This window comes from Rhinatrema bivittatum, chromosome 6 (genome assembly GCF_901001135.1).
Source record: "Rhinatrema bivittatum chromosome 6, aRhiBiv1.1, whole genome shotgun sequence".
Classification (NCBI taxonomy): domain Eukaryota; kingdom Metazoa; phylum Chordata; class Amphibia; order Gymnophiona; family Rhinatrematidae; genus Rhinatrema; species Rhinatrema bivittatum.
The window spans coordinates 180972611-180992347 of NC_042620.1; the positions used below are offsets into that span (position 1 = coordinate 180972611).

The 19737-nt window shown below is 39.9% G+C and overlaps 1 protein-coding gene across 6 annotated transcripts in view; it reads right to left on the reverse strand.

Annotated features, from left to right (window-relative positions):
- Positions 1 to 830: 830 nt before the first annotated feature.
- FAM126B (family with sequence similarity 126 member B) overlaps positions 831 to 19737 on the reverse strand; it is a 221862-nt gene continuing 202955 nt past the window's right edge. For 5 of the 6 annotated variants that reach the window (XM_029606225.1, XM_029606224.1, XM_029606226.1 and 2 more), the window contains one exon: positions 831 to 1634. In XM_029606225.1, coding sequence (XP_029462085.1) covers positions 1030 to 1634 — 605 coding nt within the window. In that variant the 3' untranslated portion in view covers positions 831 to 1029. Of the gene's footprint in view, positions 1635 to 17642; positions 17805 to 19737 lie in introns of all 6 variants that reach the window. The other variant, XM_029606227.1, reaches the window with a different exon arrangement.

Here is a 19737-nt window from a genome sequence, read left to right on the forward strand (position 1 = left end):
TAGAATAACCAGACAACACTGAAGATTTTCTGGCTGCACTTTGTTTCCTTGAACTCAGACCGGAGAAAAGCAGCTGACAGGGCTCCACAATACATAAGGCATATAGAGAGCCCCTCTACTTCACCTGATACACCACAAAAAAATCGACTTCCTAACAAGGACCAGGAGGAGCTCTGATCATTGGTAGGAAGGACAGTGCCCCTGCTTCCTGCTAAGTCTCAGTTCTGTTTCAAGATGATTGCTCTAATTTAAGTTTAAAAGTAGAATGAATCCATGCCCTAGAGGAGGGAAGACATGTAATGTGGTAATATGGCTGCAATGCCATTCGGTGGGCATTGTAACCCACTTTAAAATTTTTGTTTTTAACCTCAACAGGAGAGAGGACTGTAGGAGACATGCTCACAGTGCAGGAATACGAATGTCTCAGTTGATGAATGAGGAATGTTTCATTTAGAAGAGGGAAAAATAAAGAACTACTAAAGAAGAAGTTTTGAAGAAATTGTGCACCAGACAACCAGGAATCACAATGACCCTTCATACATTGTCAAAAACAGATTGCACAGATTCAGAGAGATCCAGTTTCTTACAAATATCTCTGAGGCACTCCTGATTCTATGAAGAAAAAGTTCTGATCCAGTAGTCTTCTTTGTACTGCAGACTGACATCACGAACCCGTTTCTATTTCTTAGCAAAGCCTCAATTTTCATAGTGATCAAATTCACCATTTCCTATAACTTCTACACAGTCTCACAGTGTTGAAATGGGATTGATCAACCTATGATGGATTGCACATCACCCAAGAAGAAAGGAAGGCATACAAAGGCATTAAATTTTATACTGTTTCACAACCATGTTTAAAAGGAGTTGAGGGAGCTTCTTATTGCTGTTTCAATACAAAACACAGTAATGATAACTAAGATTGAGACAAATCAAGTCACAACAGTATTTTCACACTGTGAGAAATTTCTTTTGTGCAAGAATGCACAGTTTGGTTATCAGGAGAAGGAAGAAAAACCTGGGGACAGAACGCTACACTTGGGAGATCAGCTGCATATTAAAACTGGGAGATCGAGACTGCTTGGACAAAGGGGTCCCTGGAGAAAGGAGATCTTTGCCTTCTCCAGCTAGGCCCAGATGATCTTCCTGTAGGCTAATGGTTGAGAATCTGTTAGTATTGCCAGTTGCCAGAGAAGTAACACTTTCAATGCCAGTGGCAACACTGGAACTTGCTTGGCTATTATTCACATAATCAAAAGACTTGCTGGCAGATGTGCTGGCATTCTGGATCAGATTCAAGCTACTGGCTTTTGACACCACCTGGCCAGCCGGGAGGCTCAGGTGCTTTTTCATGGGTATTAGCTCCATCACGTCAATAGAGGATTCATTTGTAGGCTGCAGGTACTGCTTGCAAGGAATGGCATCTCGAGGACTCTCACTGGGTTTTGCAAGAGAAGATGATTCCTTATCTTTGACTGAATGTCCACTTATTCCTTTCCTAAAACTGCCCCTCTGAGTTGATGAGGATAGTGGTTTTGTTCCAGTTGGCTGAATGCTGATAGAAACACCTGAAGAAAATCCCTCATCAGCATCATTAAGGTTAATGGAGTCCTCTCTTCCATTTATGCCCTCAGCATCTGTAAAAGCAAAACAAAAATTAGACAGACTCAGCAACAAGGTGTTGGTGAAACCAGAGAATATATGGGCATCTTCATTATAAAAGATTAACATTTCAGACTTTCAACCAAATCTTACTTTCCAAGAACGCTACCAACTGTCATGCCATAAAATTCCTACAAATAATGAGGCCAATATTCAGAAAAGCAGAGAAAAGATAACTTTCTGGCTAAAGTTAGCCAGATATGTTATCAGGGATATTCAGGTGGATAAACGTCCTGCTGAATATACTGAAAGTTATCTGGATATATCTATCAAATAACTTTCAAACCTAACTGGCTAGGTTTGAATATAACTGGTTAAATTTAAAAAGTTATCTAGTTAACTATTAACCACTTTATTCAAATTATATAGCCAGTTACATGCAGACTCCCCTACTCTCCCAAAAAAACAAATCATTGTGGTCCTGCCAGCTTGATCCACTCCCCACACTGCTGACAAAGAATAAGTCACGTGGGCCATAGTGCCTGACACCCCTCCTCCTCCCAAGCACTTCAGAGATACAAAACACATTGCAGGGCTATAGACCCAAGAAACCTCCCTATCCCAAGGTTCCCCCTCCCAAATTCATAAAATACATTTTGAATCCAGACCCTCTCCTCATAAACCCAACCTGGCACCCTGCAACCCCCTTTAGCCATCGGGAGCTCAGTACAAGTATGCAGCCTATAGGCCTGCAACATTTTTTTGTATCTTTGGGGGAGAAACCAAGCCAGCAAGCCCACCTTGATTTATTTATTTTAGGTAAATGCTTAGCCACCTATATTTTTGAATATAACAGTTAAAGTTATTCAGGGACACATTCCCAGATAATTAATCCCTACTGACAGGCATGTACAGACTTGGTTGAATAACTTATTCAGCTAACTCCAAATATCGGCAAAATCAGAATACGTTACCTGGCTAAGTTTACCCTTGGATACAAGGGAGATTATTTACACTGAAACAATTATTTTTGCAAGTTTTTAAAATATATGCTTAAAAAAAAAAAAGACTGTGCACTGACTAATGATTATAATTGCTCACGCCACATGAATTACAACAGTCATTGTTTGTTGTGTTTAGCATTTATATGGTGGTCACTCTTTGAAAACCTAGAGTTTTCAGCAGTTTCTCTTGGGGAATTTTGGATATACTTAATGTATTCATTTACAACTAGCCAGGAATTTTTGACTATTTTAGCTCTCACCTTCCCAAATTCAGCCGGGCCATCACCATGATGGTCCTTGGAAGGGACCACAAATCGCAGGTCTTTCCAGAACCCAGCTACTATGTACCCTATGTCTGGCTACCGAGTGTCACTGTTCCATGACGAGAGACTCCCTCCCACTCTTCTCCTCCTCTTCCACCCCCACCCCCCACCTTCAAGGGCTGTGAGTGCTGCCTCCACAGTATTCTTGGCGCCAGTTGGCCCAGAAAGCAGAAAGATATGACTCAGGAATCAAAACCAGATCCTCTGCATAGCTCTGCTACTGAACCACTGGGCTGGCCCTCAACACACTTGACATTTTACTCCATATCCTTCCCTCACATTTAGTTTCATCCCATCTTCAGTTTATTTTAAACCACTTAAGATACATGCTCACAATATATACATCTGTCATTTGTTCCTTTCTTTCTTCCATCCTCCCCATCCAATCTTTCTTTGCTCATTTAAAAAAAGAAAAAAGAAAAAAGAAAAAAAAGAAAAGACATACCTGCCTTATCTATCCTTTAGTGAAATCTTTGCTTGCTCTGTTTTTAAATACCCAAATCTCCTTTCTGGCTGCTGCGCCTTACCCTCCTGTTCATAGAACCACAATGGTTTCTCCTTTCAAATGGACACAATTGCCCTTTTCATTCATCAGCTTTGGAAGTGCTCTTGTGACCACCATCTATAATCTGCAACATTATTTCCTCCCAACCCATTTAATGACACCTCAGCTATACAGTAGGATATTAACCTGTACTAGTACTGTTATAATCTTTTAGATAACATGGATTAGTTTAAGGAAAATTGTCAATATTGCTTTCTAATCAAAACAGGCTTTTTTTTTTGTTAGACTTCAAAATGGTGACAACAGAAAACAGGAACTTGCTCATCAGATGTTATTTATTTTTAACTTTTGTTGCAATCTGAGCTCTAGGCATTATAGAATGACTCATCACTTTTATATAACTATGTGCACACATCTGCAAAAGGCGCTATCAATTCTCAGAGAAAATAACACTACATTGCTTCTGTGTATCCATTCATAAAACAAGATTAGACTGCAAATGGTTTTGTTCAGATTTCAGCACAATAGTATAGAATCCAATAGTACTGGGCCAACTGTGGCACTGAAAATTTACTTTTAAGCAATTCAAGTCCTGAGGGATTTTCTGCATCAATTAATTCTAAACAAGAAAGGGTACAGTAAAACAAAGTTACTTACCTGTAACAGATGTGCACCATAGACAGCAGGGCAGATCAGCAGTATAAGTGAGGACATCATCAGATGGCACCAAGACGAAAAAAGCTCTTACAGCCCAGAACGACCGAGAACAACTTTGAGGGACACAGGTTCCTGGGCAGTCGCCACTGTACAAGTCACCTGAGTTTTGTACCAAGCTCACCTTCAATTTCAATTGGAGGAGGGAGTAATTGTGTGGCTGATTTGTCTGCTGTCTATGGAGAACAACTTTGCTTTCTTTGTGGACAAGCAGGACTATAATCAGTCACATCAGTTGGGACTCCCAAGCTGTAATTGTTTGTTTTCTTTTATCAATAAAGAATACATAACCCGTGTTATGCTAGTGGTCAGAGGGAGAGTTGAATGGATTAAATAAGCTTTTAAGAACTGCTTGATGTGAAACTGTTGTTTGACGTGAAGCATTCAAGTTAGTAACTGTTTGTCAAGGTGTGGATGGAAGACTAGGTGGCAGCTTTGCAGATTTCTTCTATGGAAGCAGAGTGAAGATGAGCTAAGGAAGCTGCCTTAGCCCTGACTTGATGGGCTTTTGCCTTATTTTAACATGTTTGCCCTGCCTGAGCACAGCAATAAGAAATGCAATCTTAAATCTGTGTGGACAGAGCTCTTTTCATAACCTAAAAGACTTTGTTCTTACCAAATAAAATAATGTTAGCTCACATTTATTGACTTTGGAAAAAACACTGGCAAATGTGATGGTTCGACTGAGATGAAACTGGAAGACCACTTTTGGTAGAAACTTGGGATGTTTTCAAATCTACTCTGTTGTAAATCTAAGTATAAGGAGCGTGAGAGACTATTCTTCATGCAGAAGTGACTGTTATTCAAAACAAAACTTTCCAAGAAAGGAATTTTAATTTTGCTGTCGCTAGAGGCTCAAATGGCAATTTCATAAACTCAGTGAGAACTACAAGAACATAAGATTTGCAATACTGGGTCAGATCATTGGTCTATCAAGCCCCATATCCTGTTTCCAACAGTGGCAAATTCAGGATCCCATGCTGCTTATCTCAGGGAAAAGTAGTGGATTTCCTAAAGTCCACTGTAATAATGGTTTATGGACTTTTTTTCCCCCGGGAACTTGTCCAAACACAGCTATCTGTGTTTCACCACATCCTCTGGTAACAAATTCCAGAGATTAATGCGTTGAGTAAAAAAATATATATTTTCACCTATTTGTTTTAAATGTACTACTTAGTAACTTCATTGCATGTCCCCTAATCTTTGTACCTTTTGAAAGAGTAAATAACCGATTTGCGCTCACCCATTCTATTAATTATTTTATAAATCTCTTATCATATCTCCCTTCAGCCGTCTTTTCTCCAAGCTGAAAAGCCCTAACCTCTTTAGCCTTTCCTTATAGGGGAATCATTCCATCCTTTTTATCATTGTGGTCACCCTTCTCTGTACCTTTTCTAATTCTGCTATATATTTTTTGAGATACGAGACCAGAATTGCATATAATAGCCAAGATGTGGTCGCACCATAGAGCGATACAGAGGCATTATGATATTCTATTTTATTCTCCATTCCTTTCCTAATAATTCCTAGCATTCTATTTGATTTTTTGGCCACTGCCACACACCGAGCAGACGATTTCAATATATTATCTTCATTGGTGCATTTTCCTGAGTGGTAACTCCTAATGTGGAACTTTGCATTATATAGCTATAATTTAGATTTCTCTTCCCAGTCTCACATTAAATATCATTTGCCATTTGTATGCCCAGTCTCCCAGGCTCACAAGGCCTTCTTACAATTTCTCATAATCCTCTAGTGATTTCACAACTTTGAAAAATTTAGTATCATTTACAAATCTGATCACCTCATTCGTTGTTCTCATTTCCAGGTCATTTATAAATATGTTAAAAAGTTCTGGTTCCAGAATAGATCCCTGGGGCACTCCACTATTAACTTTTCTCCAAGGAGTAGAAGGATCTCTAATTGGAGGTTTTATATCTTTCATGAATCTGACAAATGTAGGTCACTGTGGGATAAGAATTCCTAGTGAACCATTATGGTATGTTGCTATAGCAGTGAGATGAACTGACTGAACTAATTTTCAAACTTAAGTCTGATAATTTAGGAGATATTGAAGTTAAGAGAGAAACAGGCCATTTAGAAGGGTCTTGATTTATTCAGGAACACCAAATCAAAAATATTTTCCATTTCAAAGTTGTAAGATTTTCTTGTAAAGCATTTTCATAATAAACATAATCTTAGTTACTTTTACAGGCAACTGCATAGAAAAAACTAGTTGGCATTCAACATCCATACAGTCAGTGCTGGGAAGATTATTCTTGTCACATTAGAGCTAGGGATAGCCTTAATCTTACTGGCTGCTGAAGTTATGGAAACCAAAATTGACAAGGCCAAAAAGGGGCTATCGAAATCATTAGACCTTTGTCTTAACTTTTCAAATGTCTTGGCTATAAAACAGAATTGGAGGGAATGTATAAAAAAACCCTCTTGATTGCATGGAATTGAGAAGGCATCTGCCACCAGACTGTTCTTTGCTGATCTCTTGGAGCAGTAGATGGGAACTTTGTTGTTTAATGGTGTTATGAAGAGGTCCATCTGTGGAATGCCATATAGATGAAACATTTCCTGTGCTATTTGATTATCCAGTAACCATTTGTGTGGTTTTAATTATCGACCTAGCTCGTCTGCTATCCGGTTTTGGTTTCCTGAGAAAGGGATAGCTATTAGGTAGATTTCTTGGGAAATTGTCCATTTCCAGATTTTGCATGCTTCATGACAGAACATTTAAGAGCCTGCTCCTCATTATTTGTTGATGAAGAACAATGCCACTTGGTTGTTTTCAGCAACCATAGCAAAACATTTTGTAAATCTGGGTGCTACTATGGAGAATGCTGAAGGAGAGGACTCGATACTGGTAATTGCTATGGTGAAACACAGACAGCAAACAGGAGTAGCAAACACACCAACGAAAATGTATCCAGGAACAAAGGAAGGTGCGATCAAATATAATCAAAGTCCATAAAGGAAAGTAAAAGCAAAGTGTTTTATTCAAAAAGGATAAGTCTTTCAAAGTAATGCTGATAGACAGGTATTGCCTGATGCCATGGGAAAACAGATCCCAGCACTGACACAAGACCTGTTTTGCCGAGAAGCTCTCTCAAGGGGAGGCAAACATCTGGCAATAAACAAAACAGAGAACACATTCAAAAGATCTTACAAGAAAACAAGTGGACAAAACATTTAGGCATCAAAGTTATAGAAAAAACAATATATATATATATACATACAATTGAACGGTAACTTCTGTTTTTCTGTAATATATTCTATGCATTATTTTATAGTTTTTACTTTGTGTTTTGCTTTAAACTCTGTTGCACATCGCTTTGGAAGATTTTATGGTAAAACCTAGAAAGTGATTTATAAATTTTATAAATCAACTTTTAAACCGGCGTGCAGTCGCACATTTGTGCATGTGCCTCGGCCTGCACCCAGGATGTGGCTAATTTATAACTTGAGTCCATATTTGCATGCATGTTCCACATGCACATATGCATCTAATTTTAAATGGATGTATGCAAATCCTGCTTCTACTGTGTAAGTCAGAATTTAAAAGGGCACGTGCCTACGCCGTTCCAAGTTCATCCACCAGTTTGCCCCGTTAACAGCTAAGTCCTCCAACCCCTCCTGGTTTGATAGCCTATTCCCCCCTCCAGTTATCCCAGACCCTTTAAACCCCTCAGAAATGGCTCAATCCTTTTATTTTATAACCTACAGGACATTCATAACAGAAGTAAAGTTACGCGGCAGAGGACCTTGGCATGCGCCAGAGCTCCTAAGTACTTATGCACACATTTCTTGGCTAGGCCTTCAAATGCCCATGCCCAGCCCCTTTTTGGAAACTTTTGAGATATGCACACAGCAGCATTTACATGCTTATCTGGGCACTTTTTAAAAATATGGTCAGCACCTGTGAGCTCAACTTCTTCAGGCATCCCCTAATTGATGCGCGTGCCAGGCTTTTAAAATTCACCTTAAGAATACTTACAAGGCAAGAATCACATCAGCTAGACAAAATTTCTTACAGGTCGATACAGTAAGGCGCGGTAGAGAGAGGTACGTTAGTGCCGGGCGCACCCGCGTTTGCCGCACGCACAGTCTGGATCACATACCGCTCGATACTGTATTTAAATGGCTTGCAAATGCAAGCCGCGTCCATGAAGCGCAATCCATTTTACTGTATAGGCGCTATACAGCGCCTATACAGTATCCTGGGTGCACTGGTACCTGACAGGTACCAGGAAGTGGATACAGGAGGCGAAGGGCTGACTGACCCCCTAACTCCCCCCAAACTTTCCGCCAGCCCCCGCTCACCTGCCCTGGCCGCGTCCATCTCCCTCGCTGACAGCTCCGGAGCAGCCCCAGTCCTCTCTCCCCTCCTCCCGGGGACAGGCGGCGAGGGCGGCTTCAGCAGCCCGGGGTGGATCGGGCGCTCCCCATGGCTCCGTATTCTCTAAAAGGTAATGAGCGCCTGCCGTGACCTCTGACGTCGCTGTCTGAGGTCACGGCATGCGACGTCCGAGGTCACGGCATGCGCTCATTACCTTTTAGAAAATAGGGAGCTATGGGGAGCGCCCGATCCGCCTCGGGCTGCTGAAGCCGCTCTCGCCGCCGGCTGTCCCCGGGAGGAGGGGAGAGAGGACTGGGGCTGCTCCGGAGCTGTCAGCGCGGGAGATGGACGCGGCCAGGGCAGGTGAGCGGGGGCTGGCGGAAAGTTTGCCCGATTCACTTCGGTCTTGTCCCGGGGAGTTAGGGGGTCAGGCAGTGAAGCGGGGCTGGCTGGGGCAGCTCCGGAGCTGTCAGCGCAGGAGATGCACGCGGCCAGGGCAGGTGAGCGGGGGCTGGCAGAAAGTTTGCCCGATTCACTTCGGTCTTGTCCCGGGGAGTTAGGGGATCAGGCAGTGAAGCGGGGCTGGCTGGGGCTGCTCCATGGCCCGTGAAATTTTGTCTCGGCTTGCCTGACGCTCCACACTAACGCAGGTGTAGGGGTAGGCGGTAAATTAGCAGGTTAAACGCGCGGCAAAACTGTAGGTTTAAAAAATTATAATCGGGGCGCGCGTTACTGTATGGGAGGGAATAGCTAATCTGATCGTTTACATCTCATATACATGCCGCGGGCGGAAAGGATTACCCGTTGATTTAAAGAGGCGGTAAGGATGGGTTAAAAGGGATATTGAATCGCAGGTTGGACTAATGCGGCCAAATTGTGAGTAGAAAGCAGGTTAGAAGCAGGGTAACCGCGGCCGCACTTTACTGTATTGGCCTGTTAGTAAGGTGTAGAAATAACCAATATCCAATTCAATCAGGAAAATAAATGTCAGAGAAGGGTGCCAAAAAGTCACATGATTAGCCAATTCAAATCAGCAAGGACAAAAGGGAACAGCCATTGAGAAACCACAACTACAGACAGGCAGTCCTTTTTAAATAAAGCACTTTGCTTTTAAATTCCTTTGTGGATATTGATATTATTTGATTGCATTTTCCTTCATTTCTGGATATGATGAAAGAAAAATCTCCTGCGATTCTTGTGGATCATAATACTGTATAAGTATAGCCATTCTCGAGATCTATAGTAATTAGAGATCAATGCCTGGTGGCTAATTAAGGTAGGATTGTACTCAAATTCATTTTGAATGTTTCCTTCTTGAGGTGTTTTTTGAGGTTTCCAAAGTCCAGAATGGGCTGAAGACCACCTGTTTTCTTTGGAATGAGTAAATATTTGGAATTAAACCTTATGTTCCTTTGTGTTATTGGACCTAGCTCTACCGCATTTGCTCCGATGAAAGCGGACAGCTCTTGCTGAAGATGTGGAAATTGCTCCAACATAATTAAGTATTTCTTCAGTGGTTTGTTCAATGAATAGCTCTTTTTCCCAACTCTATTTAAATATTTTCAAATTATAACACAAGCATTAAACTTGCACAGCAATAATGCAGAAATATACAATAAATGAAATACAAATTATACAAGAAAACTAAATTAATGCAATTTAAGTCCACAATATATTTAAGGGGAGGATCCCAAGAGAAAATAAAGGGAGAACAATCAGGAAAAATACAAAAAAGAAAAACTGTTCCTGGAGAACTAATTAAACTAAGTATATAATCCAAGGATATCCCATGTTACACCTTCATACCCAAAACTTGTCAAGCACCCTATCTCAGGTGCTTCTAGAATCAATAAAGCAATACAATTTTGAAGGCTCAAAAAAAGAAACTTCTAAACAGGAAAATAAATCTTATGTTCTAAATAAAAAAATTGCATGGAAATCAAAGCAGAAATTTGGCTCCCCAAAGAAGCCACCTCTTGCTGCATTGCCAGAAATTTCTTCCTTTGATCTTGTGTTGCCAGACAGAAACCAGGAAATATATGAACTCTATAACCCATGAACAACAGATTAGAAGAACGAAAAAATAATCGTAGTACAAGGTCCCGGTCCTGTAACAAGGCAAATGTTACTAACAAAGTAGCCTGGTGAGCCTCATCTACAGTTGTAGACTCCAACAATGCTGAAACATCTAAAGCCTCAGGTATCTCCTGAGCAGCTTCACTGTTTCTATTCCTGGTGTGTGACACAGGCAGATAAAAAGTGTTAGTTAATTTAGACATGGCCCCAGATGAAATGCCCAGCATATTATGCAACTGGAGAAGTCATGGCAATCATAGGAAAATTTAAAACTTGCAAATTATGATTTCTAACAGAGTTCTCCAAGTTTTCAATCCTCCGATGTATCACATTCTTATCTTGAACAATGGTAGCTTGGACAGAGGCAAATTTTTTAGAGCTTTGTTCCAGCTTCTCAATCTGGTCTATATGGGCCACCAATATTTCCTCCTGGGACTGAGACCGATTGTACATGTTATTAATGGTACCAGTAAGCATTACAAGAGAAGATGCCACCAAAGATAGAATAGTCCAAATACTATCTAGCATTATGGGAGAAGTTTCGGGAGTACAAGATCTAATAGCCGGGAAATGGGACTCAATCCTCCAAAAGAAATGGAGGGAACCGATGGCTCGGGAGAAACACTCGCCACAGTAGAGGACAGAACAGCAGCCCCAGAACTCTGACCGTTCTCCCCACTTCTCCATCAGCCAATTCGCTCACTCTTTCCTCTTGCGCCAACTTGCCCTTTGTGACTCCTCCTGGAACACAACCTGCTGGGTCCGATGCACCAAGCGATGACATTGTCGCTACAACCACTGGTGAAGGAGGAATCCTATCGTCGGGGCTCAATTACATCTTGTCAGTCTCAGGCCATGATACTGCTCCCCCAGGATCCACAGCAACAAGAGCAGCCCCTGACATCAAAGCTGAGGAACCACTGCCTGCCGAAGTGGAGTCGACTACAGGTGTGAAGGGGGAAAGATCTGCAGCTTTCCCTTCCACTTCACCATTAGGAAATCACATAAAAGGCAAATGTAGAAAACATGTCTTCTGATAGTGTCATCTTGGATTCCTGCCCAGTGAATAGTTCTTGAAATTTAAGCAATATCCCTGTTGCATGATCTTCAGCACCCAACAGTCTGTGGTTATTAAGGACCATAAGGACGAAATGCTGAAGCCTTCCCCCCACTGGAAAGCTGTTCAAATCTAATTGGGTCATCTTTGTGATACTGTAGACAAACAGTAGGGGTAGACTTTTGCTTGTCTGCTGAATTGGCTTAGGCTGTGGCCTGCTTGGTTGCTGCTGGTGGTGTTACTGTTGTGGCTGACAACTTTGAAAGAAATAGGCTTGGTATAGTCTTCTGTATTGCTAAGGTTGACCTTTCCTGGGTGTAGATGGTTGCTTAGGTGTAGCTGCTAACAGGGTAAGGAGAGTAACAGTATTCTTTAATAAGATCCACTGTTTAACTTTTTCTCCAATGATATTATCCCATGTGCATGGGATAATATCATTGGAGAAAAATCCTATGTGCACCTTTTCTTTTAACATATTCACAAAGATCTGAAGCCCTCAACCATGCTAACCTTCTAAATCCAATTGCCACTGCAGATGTTCTACAGTAAGTATCATATGCATCCTGAACTGATCAGATTAGATATTTTCCACATTTCTCAGCTTCTTCTAGCACAAGCGTGAAGCTATTTCTGGCATCCAAAGGGAGCTGTTGGGTAATATCTTGAAACTTCTGTGAGAAGCTATACATTTACTGAACCCTATAAAGTTAATGTACAATTATCCAAGAAGTAGTATAACTGATTGAAAAATCTTCTTTGCTATTAAATCCAATAACTCAGCATCTTTCCTCAGACGAGTGACTGAAAGTGCCTTAGACTTTATTGCCCTTTTCATAGCTGATTCTACAGTTGCAGAATCATGAGGAAATTGAACATTTTGGTACCTGGGACATGGCTGAATTTTATATTTGAGATGAAAATTTCTAGCCACTAGTAATGAACTTAAGGGAATCTGCCACATTCTGGGACACAGCTCTTGAAAAACTCAAAGTAGTGGTACAGTCACAACTTATTTGGGGCTTGAATGTGCTTTAAATGCATCAAAAATATCTTCTCTTGGTTCTGTCTCCTCCTGCACAGTAAGATATTGTGTGTGTCATTTTTGGGACAAAAGTGAGATATGTCATGTTTTCTGGCAGAGATATTCTTCTGTAATGTTGGAGAGGAGTCTGAAGGTAGACCAGAGGATTCCTCATTTTCAGAATGGTATACGAGCACATTTTATGACGACAGAGATCCCTCTTCAGAATCAGAAAGCACTACAGGCAGTTACTGTTTTATCCTTAGATGAAAGTGAGCCAAGAGATTTAATTTGTGATCCATGTGATATAATCTCTTACTTAAATTGATATGGCACCACAGATTCTAGTACTAGTGACACTGGCTCTAGGTTGTATGGAGGACGTGGAGAATCTGGTATATTAGAGAAAAACTTCCTGCAAAGTCAAGCCATATTTTTCTTACATAGGGATGCTCCTCTTTGTAAGGAGGTATTCCAGTAAATAAACTAAGATTCTGGAATGATAACTGGCATAGTTTATTTAGTGGAAGTAGACTTAGTATAATACTTACTTTGTTGACTGACAGGTATAAGACTAGACAAGGATATAGGGTTTTTGCTTACTGACAGTGCCAGTGGCTCTGTGCCAAACAGTGTTAGCGCCAATAGTATTTGCTTATGTGTCAATGATTTTTTAGCAACAGTAAGCAGTATTCTTGAGCCAAAAGTTTCAACACTGAAACGTGCATTTCCTTTCCCTCTTTAGCAGACAGGAAATGGCATCTGCACCAAGACTTACATAAGTCATGGTGCACAACTTGAGAGTATGCTGCCTTTTTTTTGATTTAGGTGCTGGTACCTCCATCCATGATGGCTTCCCTTTTCATTTAATCAAATGGTTATGGAGAACTTAAGAATTCTCTCAGTTTATAACATCTGGATTTAATGGCTCTTGGAGACCTTTGAGCAAGGCAGTACAATTAGCAACATCATGGGACGGCCTAAACAGCAGATGCATTGCTCGTGGTAGTCCGACAAAGTCATTTTGCAGAAACAACAGGGATGCTGTTTGAAGCTGGGTTTGATGTCTAACATTGTGAAAAGTTCTGAGGCTAAGTAAAATTCAATTCTGACTGGAAAATTTGAACAAAAATAATAATAATAAATTTTTTTTTTAAGGAGACTGGTGAATAAAAAAACACACACGATAAAACTTCTAAAATGAAAAAAAAAAAAACAAAAAACCTTATGGCTAAAAACTATGGATGGCTCAAGGAGAGAGAGCAATGGAAGAAAAAAAAAAGACTAAGGAAACGCATGTGGCAGCAACAGTACAAGAACTCAGTGCATGTTTAGAAAGACTTCCTCAGTTTTTCTGAGGTCTGAGAAAGCTTTGTTTGTCTTGGTGCCATTGGATGATGTCACTTCACTTATGTGGCTGACTGTCCTGCTGGTCCACGGATAAAACTATTTCTTAAAGTAATACAAATATTGACGATTTTGTTATAGGAGTCAGGTCTTTTTCAGATTAACAATGAACTTGGTCCCTTAATTATGCATGCATTTTTCCCATCACACAAAAGGTTATACACAAACTTTTACCACAAATTAATGATGTAAAGATGCTAGTTAAAGGAGGAAGAGCATAGAATCTATTAAGAGCAAAATTACCTCTTTTCCCAAATCCACATTTACATTTTTGATAGCATCATGCAAAGCTATATGACAAGGCACTTCACAAGCAATAACAGCAGCCAACATCTCCCCTCTCAAGGCTCCTTATTCAAATGGACTGCATAACACTCCATGCAAAAAGTAGGATTCTCTCTAAGCAATAGCTATACACTCCCTTTTTCTTAATGAGAACATGTGCTTTGTGAAGCAATTGCCAATTTGATGCTGAAATGATCATTTTACTTACCAAAATAAATTATAGGTATAAATATGAAGTACAGCAGAAAGATAAGTACAACCTCCAATAGGTTCTTTGTTACATTGCACATAGTGAGTTATGTGCCAGCAAATGCTTGTCCCCCCTCCCTCCTCCCAAGGACATTATCTATTTACAAAAAAAATGAGAAGATAAAATATTTACAAACCCCATCTACAATTCAGATATATATATATATATATATACACCCACAGGTGGGATATATTATACTCTGTTGTAATTTATTCCACAATTTCTTGGTGCTTATGATAGGTGATAGCAATATACTAACCCTACCTATAGGTGATTCTCCAGATTGGTGGCATTTGTGATTCTTTGGCTCATCTCTAGAGAAAAAAGGGGTGTTTTATTTTAACATTTACATTCTGTTATATAATGCCAATTATGCTTTTCACTTAGGGCATTTTTTGCAAACTACTTTGGTGACATCATAGAGACTAACTGCCAGTAAATGCTCTTTCTGTGCATACTGCTTCAATGATTAAGCATCAGTTTGGAAGGGGTGAAGAGGTTTTCTGCCAGTTTTTAGCTGCTGTTACCATGCATATACCCAGGCTGCTCAAAATGAGTGCTAAAAAAATTAGAAGAAAAATAAGACAGACAAGACAGGCAGACGAATCTCAGATTCTAGAAATTTCAAGAACAACTTTGGAAGTTTTGCAAGCTTCCCATCCATTTCCATGAGACTAAACTCTACATTTATTCCAATCCATGCATTTCATTTTCTAAATTTTTTTTTTTTTTTTTTACTGAAGAGAAATCAAAATTCAGAACAAGAAAGGGAAAATGACGACGCACTACTTACAGACAATGCCTTTCACTTTTGCATTATAATGCAATTGTGCCTTGGAATATGCCAATAACAAATCAAAATGACCTATTCTCCCTGGGACAGCTTCATTTATAATAAAATTATCCTTCTATAGTTTACAGCTTTGTGTTTTGATATGAAGTGCTAAAGCCAGAGGAGGAAAAAAAAACCCTCCTTACATTAGCATAAAAAAACAACAACTTGACAGCTTTATTTTAATGGGTCGCCATACTATCCATAGGGAATATTGCACAGTTGAAGCATAGATTTGCATATATAGTTTCCATTTCTATAAGATATTGTTATAAGAAACATGGAGATTGCCACAAAATGAGGGTGAGGGGAGTTTAAGATGGCAAGAATTAATAGATTTTGGAGACTTTACAAGCTAGCAATACTTTTTAAAGTCTTAGATATCAAAACAAGTTCGTTGTATGAAAAGCAGTAAGAAATGCTGAAGTTAAATATGGATGAAGGTTTCTGAGACTCCTTTCTCAAAACTTATATTACGAGTACACAGGGCAAAAATGATGCCTATATTTGAGATGGAAATAAAGTTGGCGATTGGACATTCTGGGCTTGTGTGCAAGTCTCAAATATTTCCAGGTAATAGGTTTTTTTTGCTAATTTCATTTTTATTCTCAATGTAAAAATTCTAATATTTTAGTTTTCTACTGCATGATTGGACTAAACACTCGGCTATTTACTTCATACTGTAAAACTGAGAGCTAGCTTCCATCTAGATCACGTCTGCTCTACTTACTAGTAATAAAAAAAAAATAAATCACTATTTTTGCACATGCCATTATGGCACAGAGCAAATGGAATACCAAGCTAAGGAAATGTTCTTTACATATTTAATATTATCAGAAAATAAGGGGGAGTGGAAGGGGTGTTGTCACTATGTATACTGGAATATAATGGAAAGAAAGAAACAGTGCTTGAATGCTTTGGCCTTACATGTAGAAATGTCAGCTAAGTTTTCTCATTAAAAGCTGCACAAATTACATCTTTTGAGCTTTAAATTCCAAATTCATTGTTCATTAACTTGAAAATAGAATAATTTTCATTAATATAAAGGGAAACCATGACATGGAAGTCAAAGAGAAATCTCACAAGCAACCTGGAATTCTCATTTCTTCACAAGAACTCAGCACTTAAGGGGAACTTTAAATACTTCCGGGCAGAATTCCATCTAGATCATACATGACAAGTGACTTCTAAGTTTCTATACTGAGAATGCTCTCATCTGATGACTCCAACTACTAAAAATGCACCTAAGATCAAAACAAAATAACATGGATGCTAAAAATAACTGAATTGGAGAAAAAGGAAATGTGGCATACATTCTTGAGGGTTTATTTCACAATGCAGCAAAGACTTCTCCGTATCCCTCAGATCATGCACATGCAATTCAGGGCAACATTTGGTAAAGCCATTGTAGAATAGGGCTTTCTTATGTACTGAGCATGACAACACTCACTTTGTAATACAGAATGTAGTTTGTCCTCCCAAAATACTGCTCTAAGAATGTGGATTTTGTGGGGCACTACTCAAACACCAACCACAAATTTGGCAATTCCAATTGGTTCCAGAGGAACAATACTCACAATCTGGGAGAAAAACGTATGTTCTTTTCTTCCCAGGTGTGATAACCACAGATAAATAAGATGGTTCAGGTATGATTAAGCTGTCTATAAAGGACTGCTACATTTTGAAATCATGATACATCTGTTCAAACCAAGCTAAAACATGCTCATGAAAGTTTCTGACTGTTATGAAGACCTATAATTATTTAAGCAACAGATTTTAAAATTTTAGATCTATGGTAGCATGTCACTGCTCAAAGAAGGACAGAAGAATCCCGTATCTAAACTATAGTGAATGGTACCCATATATATATTCCGTGTTTATTCATAAATATAAGCATAAACATGCTCAGTAATGAGAAATCTCCAAGCAATTCCATAGCTTCTAGACAAAATCCTCGGCCTTAAGATCTTTAGCCATGCCAAGCTGTTCTTTTTAGCAAAAAAAGATGCAAAATCCAGGCCTGTGCACATTATAACAAAATATGATACCTATCCTGGTGCAAGGAAAATAGGGGTTGTGTGTATTGCAAGAAGAAGCTAATACACCTTGGGCTAGTAGAAAACCACTCTAGAACGGGCAGGAATTCTGCTTGGGGACAGATAACTGGGTTCTTCCTCCAGCAACTGCCTTACTGACTTCTCCCTCCTCTTCTCTGGCCTACCCTCTGTCGTGGACGCTGCAGAGGTGGGCTCCGGTGAGCCGTGCTCAAGGGTCCTGCGCAACAGCACCTCCCGCTCATGTTTGATCCCTAGGTCTGTGGAGCCGAGTTGGATCGGGGAATCAGGAGTGCTGGAGTCAGCCTCATTTGAGAAGTCAAAGCCATCTGGGATTCAACATACAATATTTTAGTGCTTCTGTGCTATCCCAATTCGTTCCAACATGAACCAGTTAAAGACAAACTTTATGTGACTGTGCTGCATACAGAAATAACCTCTTATTCACAGCTACAGCCACAAAGCCATATACAGATATACTAGAGGTTGAAAGTCTCACAAATGAAACAGATGACAACTTTAAAAATAAAGAAATAAGAGAAATATGGCAATAATTTTTCTAGTTCAAGAAAATCAAGATGAGATGTTCACGTAGTTGATGAATTAAAAACAAACCAACAAATTATATAAAAAGAAAAATCTGAAAAGGATCAATTATTGGTCTGTTAATCTAAAATAGCCTTCCTACCAAACCTGGTTAGAAATGGAAAAATATCAAAATGATGTCACACTTATTCTGATTTTCAATGAGTTAATAGGACTTACATATTTGAACCAGGGAAATTGCACCTTTAGCACAGTGATACAGAGCAAGGTGTGGAGCAAGAGTTTCAGGTTTAAAGCTTTGTTCGCTGCTTAGAAAAACTGAGATAAGGTAGCTGTACAATGCTGAAGGGTATGCAGAACAAAGAAATGAAACTTTGTATTAAAAACAAACAATAAGTTTGCTCACCATGGGTGTGGCATATGTTAGGCCTCTTGAAGTGGAAGTGTGCCTCTTCCCTCACTTCTGATGCTTATTATCCCCTGGCACCCCTGCTTTTACAACCATCTCTCTTCCCCAGTGTTGTCCCCCAAATCATCTCCTGGTGCTCATATGCTCTCCAATTCCAGTGGCAGCCCTTCCCATTGAAGCCCTCACGTTTCATGTTCCCCCCATCTAGTGACATAGCCTTTCCCCTCTCCCCAGCATTGATGCTTCTTCAGACTCCCACCTTCAGGATCCTAAAAGACACCGTACCCCATGGTGAGGAGTATTGGGCAGGGGAAGGAGGAGGAGGAGGAAGAGGGATGAGGATGTGGGTGGAGAAGAGCATCTACATCAGATTAGGGTAGACAAGGAAGCAGGAAGTGGGGAAGGTCGCTGCACTGAGAATGAAAGCATGAAGTGCAGTAGAGAAAGTAGATGGCGAGGCATCAGTGGGGAAGAGGGAGTGCAGTGAGAAACGCTGAACAAACGCTGGAAGGATAGGGAACCAGGGAGAGAGAGTGAAGGGATATATATATTGCCACGGAAAGAGGTAAAAGGATCAATGGAGGAATTAGGAATGGGATGGATTTGGAAGGTATCACAGAATGAGTGGAAGGGAAGAGAGGTGTCAAGTAGGTCAATGTGAGAGATGGGAGGGAGAATTTTTTTTTTTTTTTTCACACAGTCATTTTCTCTGTCCTCAAGGCATCAATTTTTTTAAAATAGAAATACAAATATCTAAAGCAATAGAGTTCCCAAGTTATCTCAGGCAGTTTTTGTAAATAATCTCTCTAATATTACCTATTGAGAACCACAATGTTATGTTCCAAAAGGAAGCCACAAATCAGAGCTTTCCAATGGTGCTGGTAGGCTAAACAGATTCAAATCGAACAGTGAACAGTAGTTAATTGTGTTTATCAGTATATGGATAAACACGCTTGCCTATAGCAGATGTTCTCTGAAGACAGGAATCACCATTTACAGAAATGCGTGACATCACTGCCACCTGAGCACTGATCAGACAATTTCCAGAACTTTTTTAGAAAATATTTGCAAATGTTTGTGAGCATGCACAGCAATTCCTGCAGCCCCACAGCATGCCTCAGTTCAATTATTAGCTTAATAGTTTCACTCCAGAATGGAAGGTAGAAGGGAGTGTCTTGTGATTCCTCTGTCTTCAAAGTGCCTCTTTGCAAAGCAACTATTTAAAAAATAAGACAAGAAGAGAAAGCTTGTTCAAACAGGAAAGCTTTCACTTTCTTTCATTATGTTTTCTCTGAAAACAAATGGAA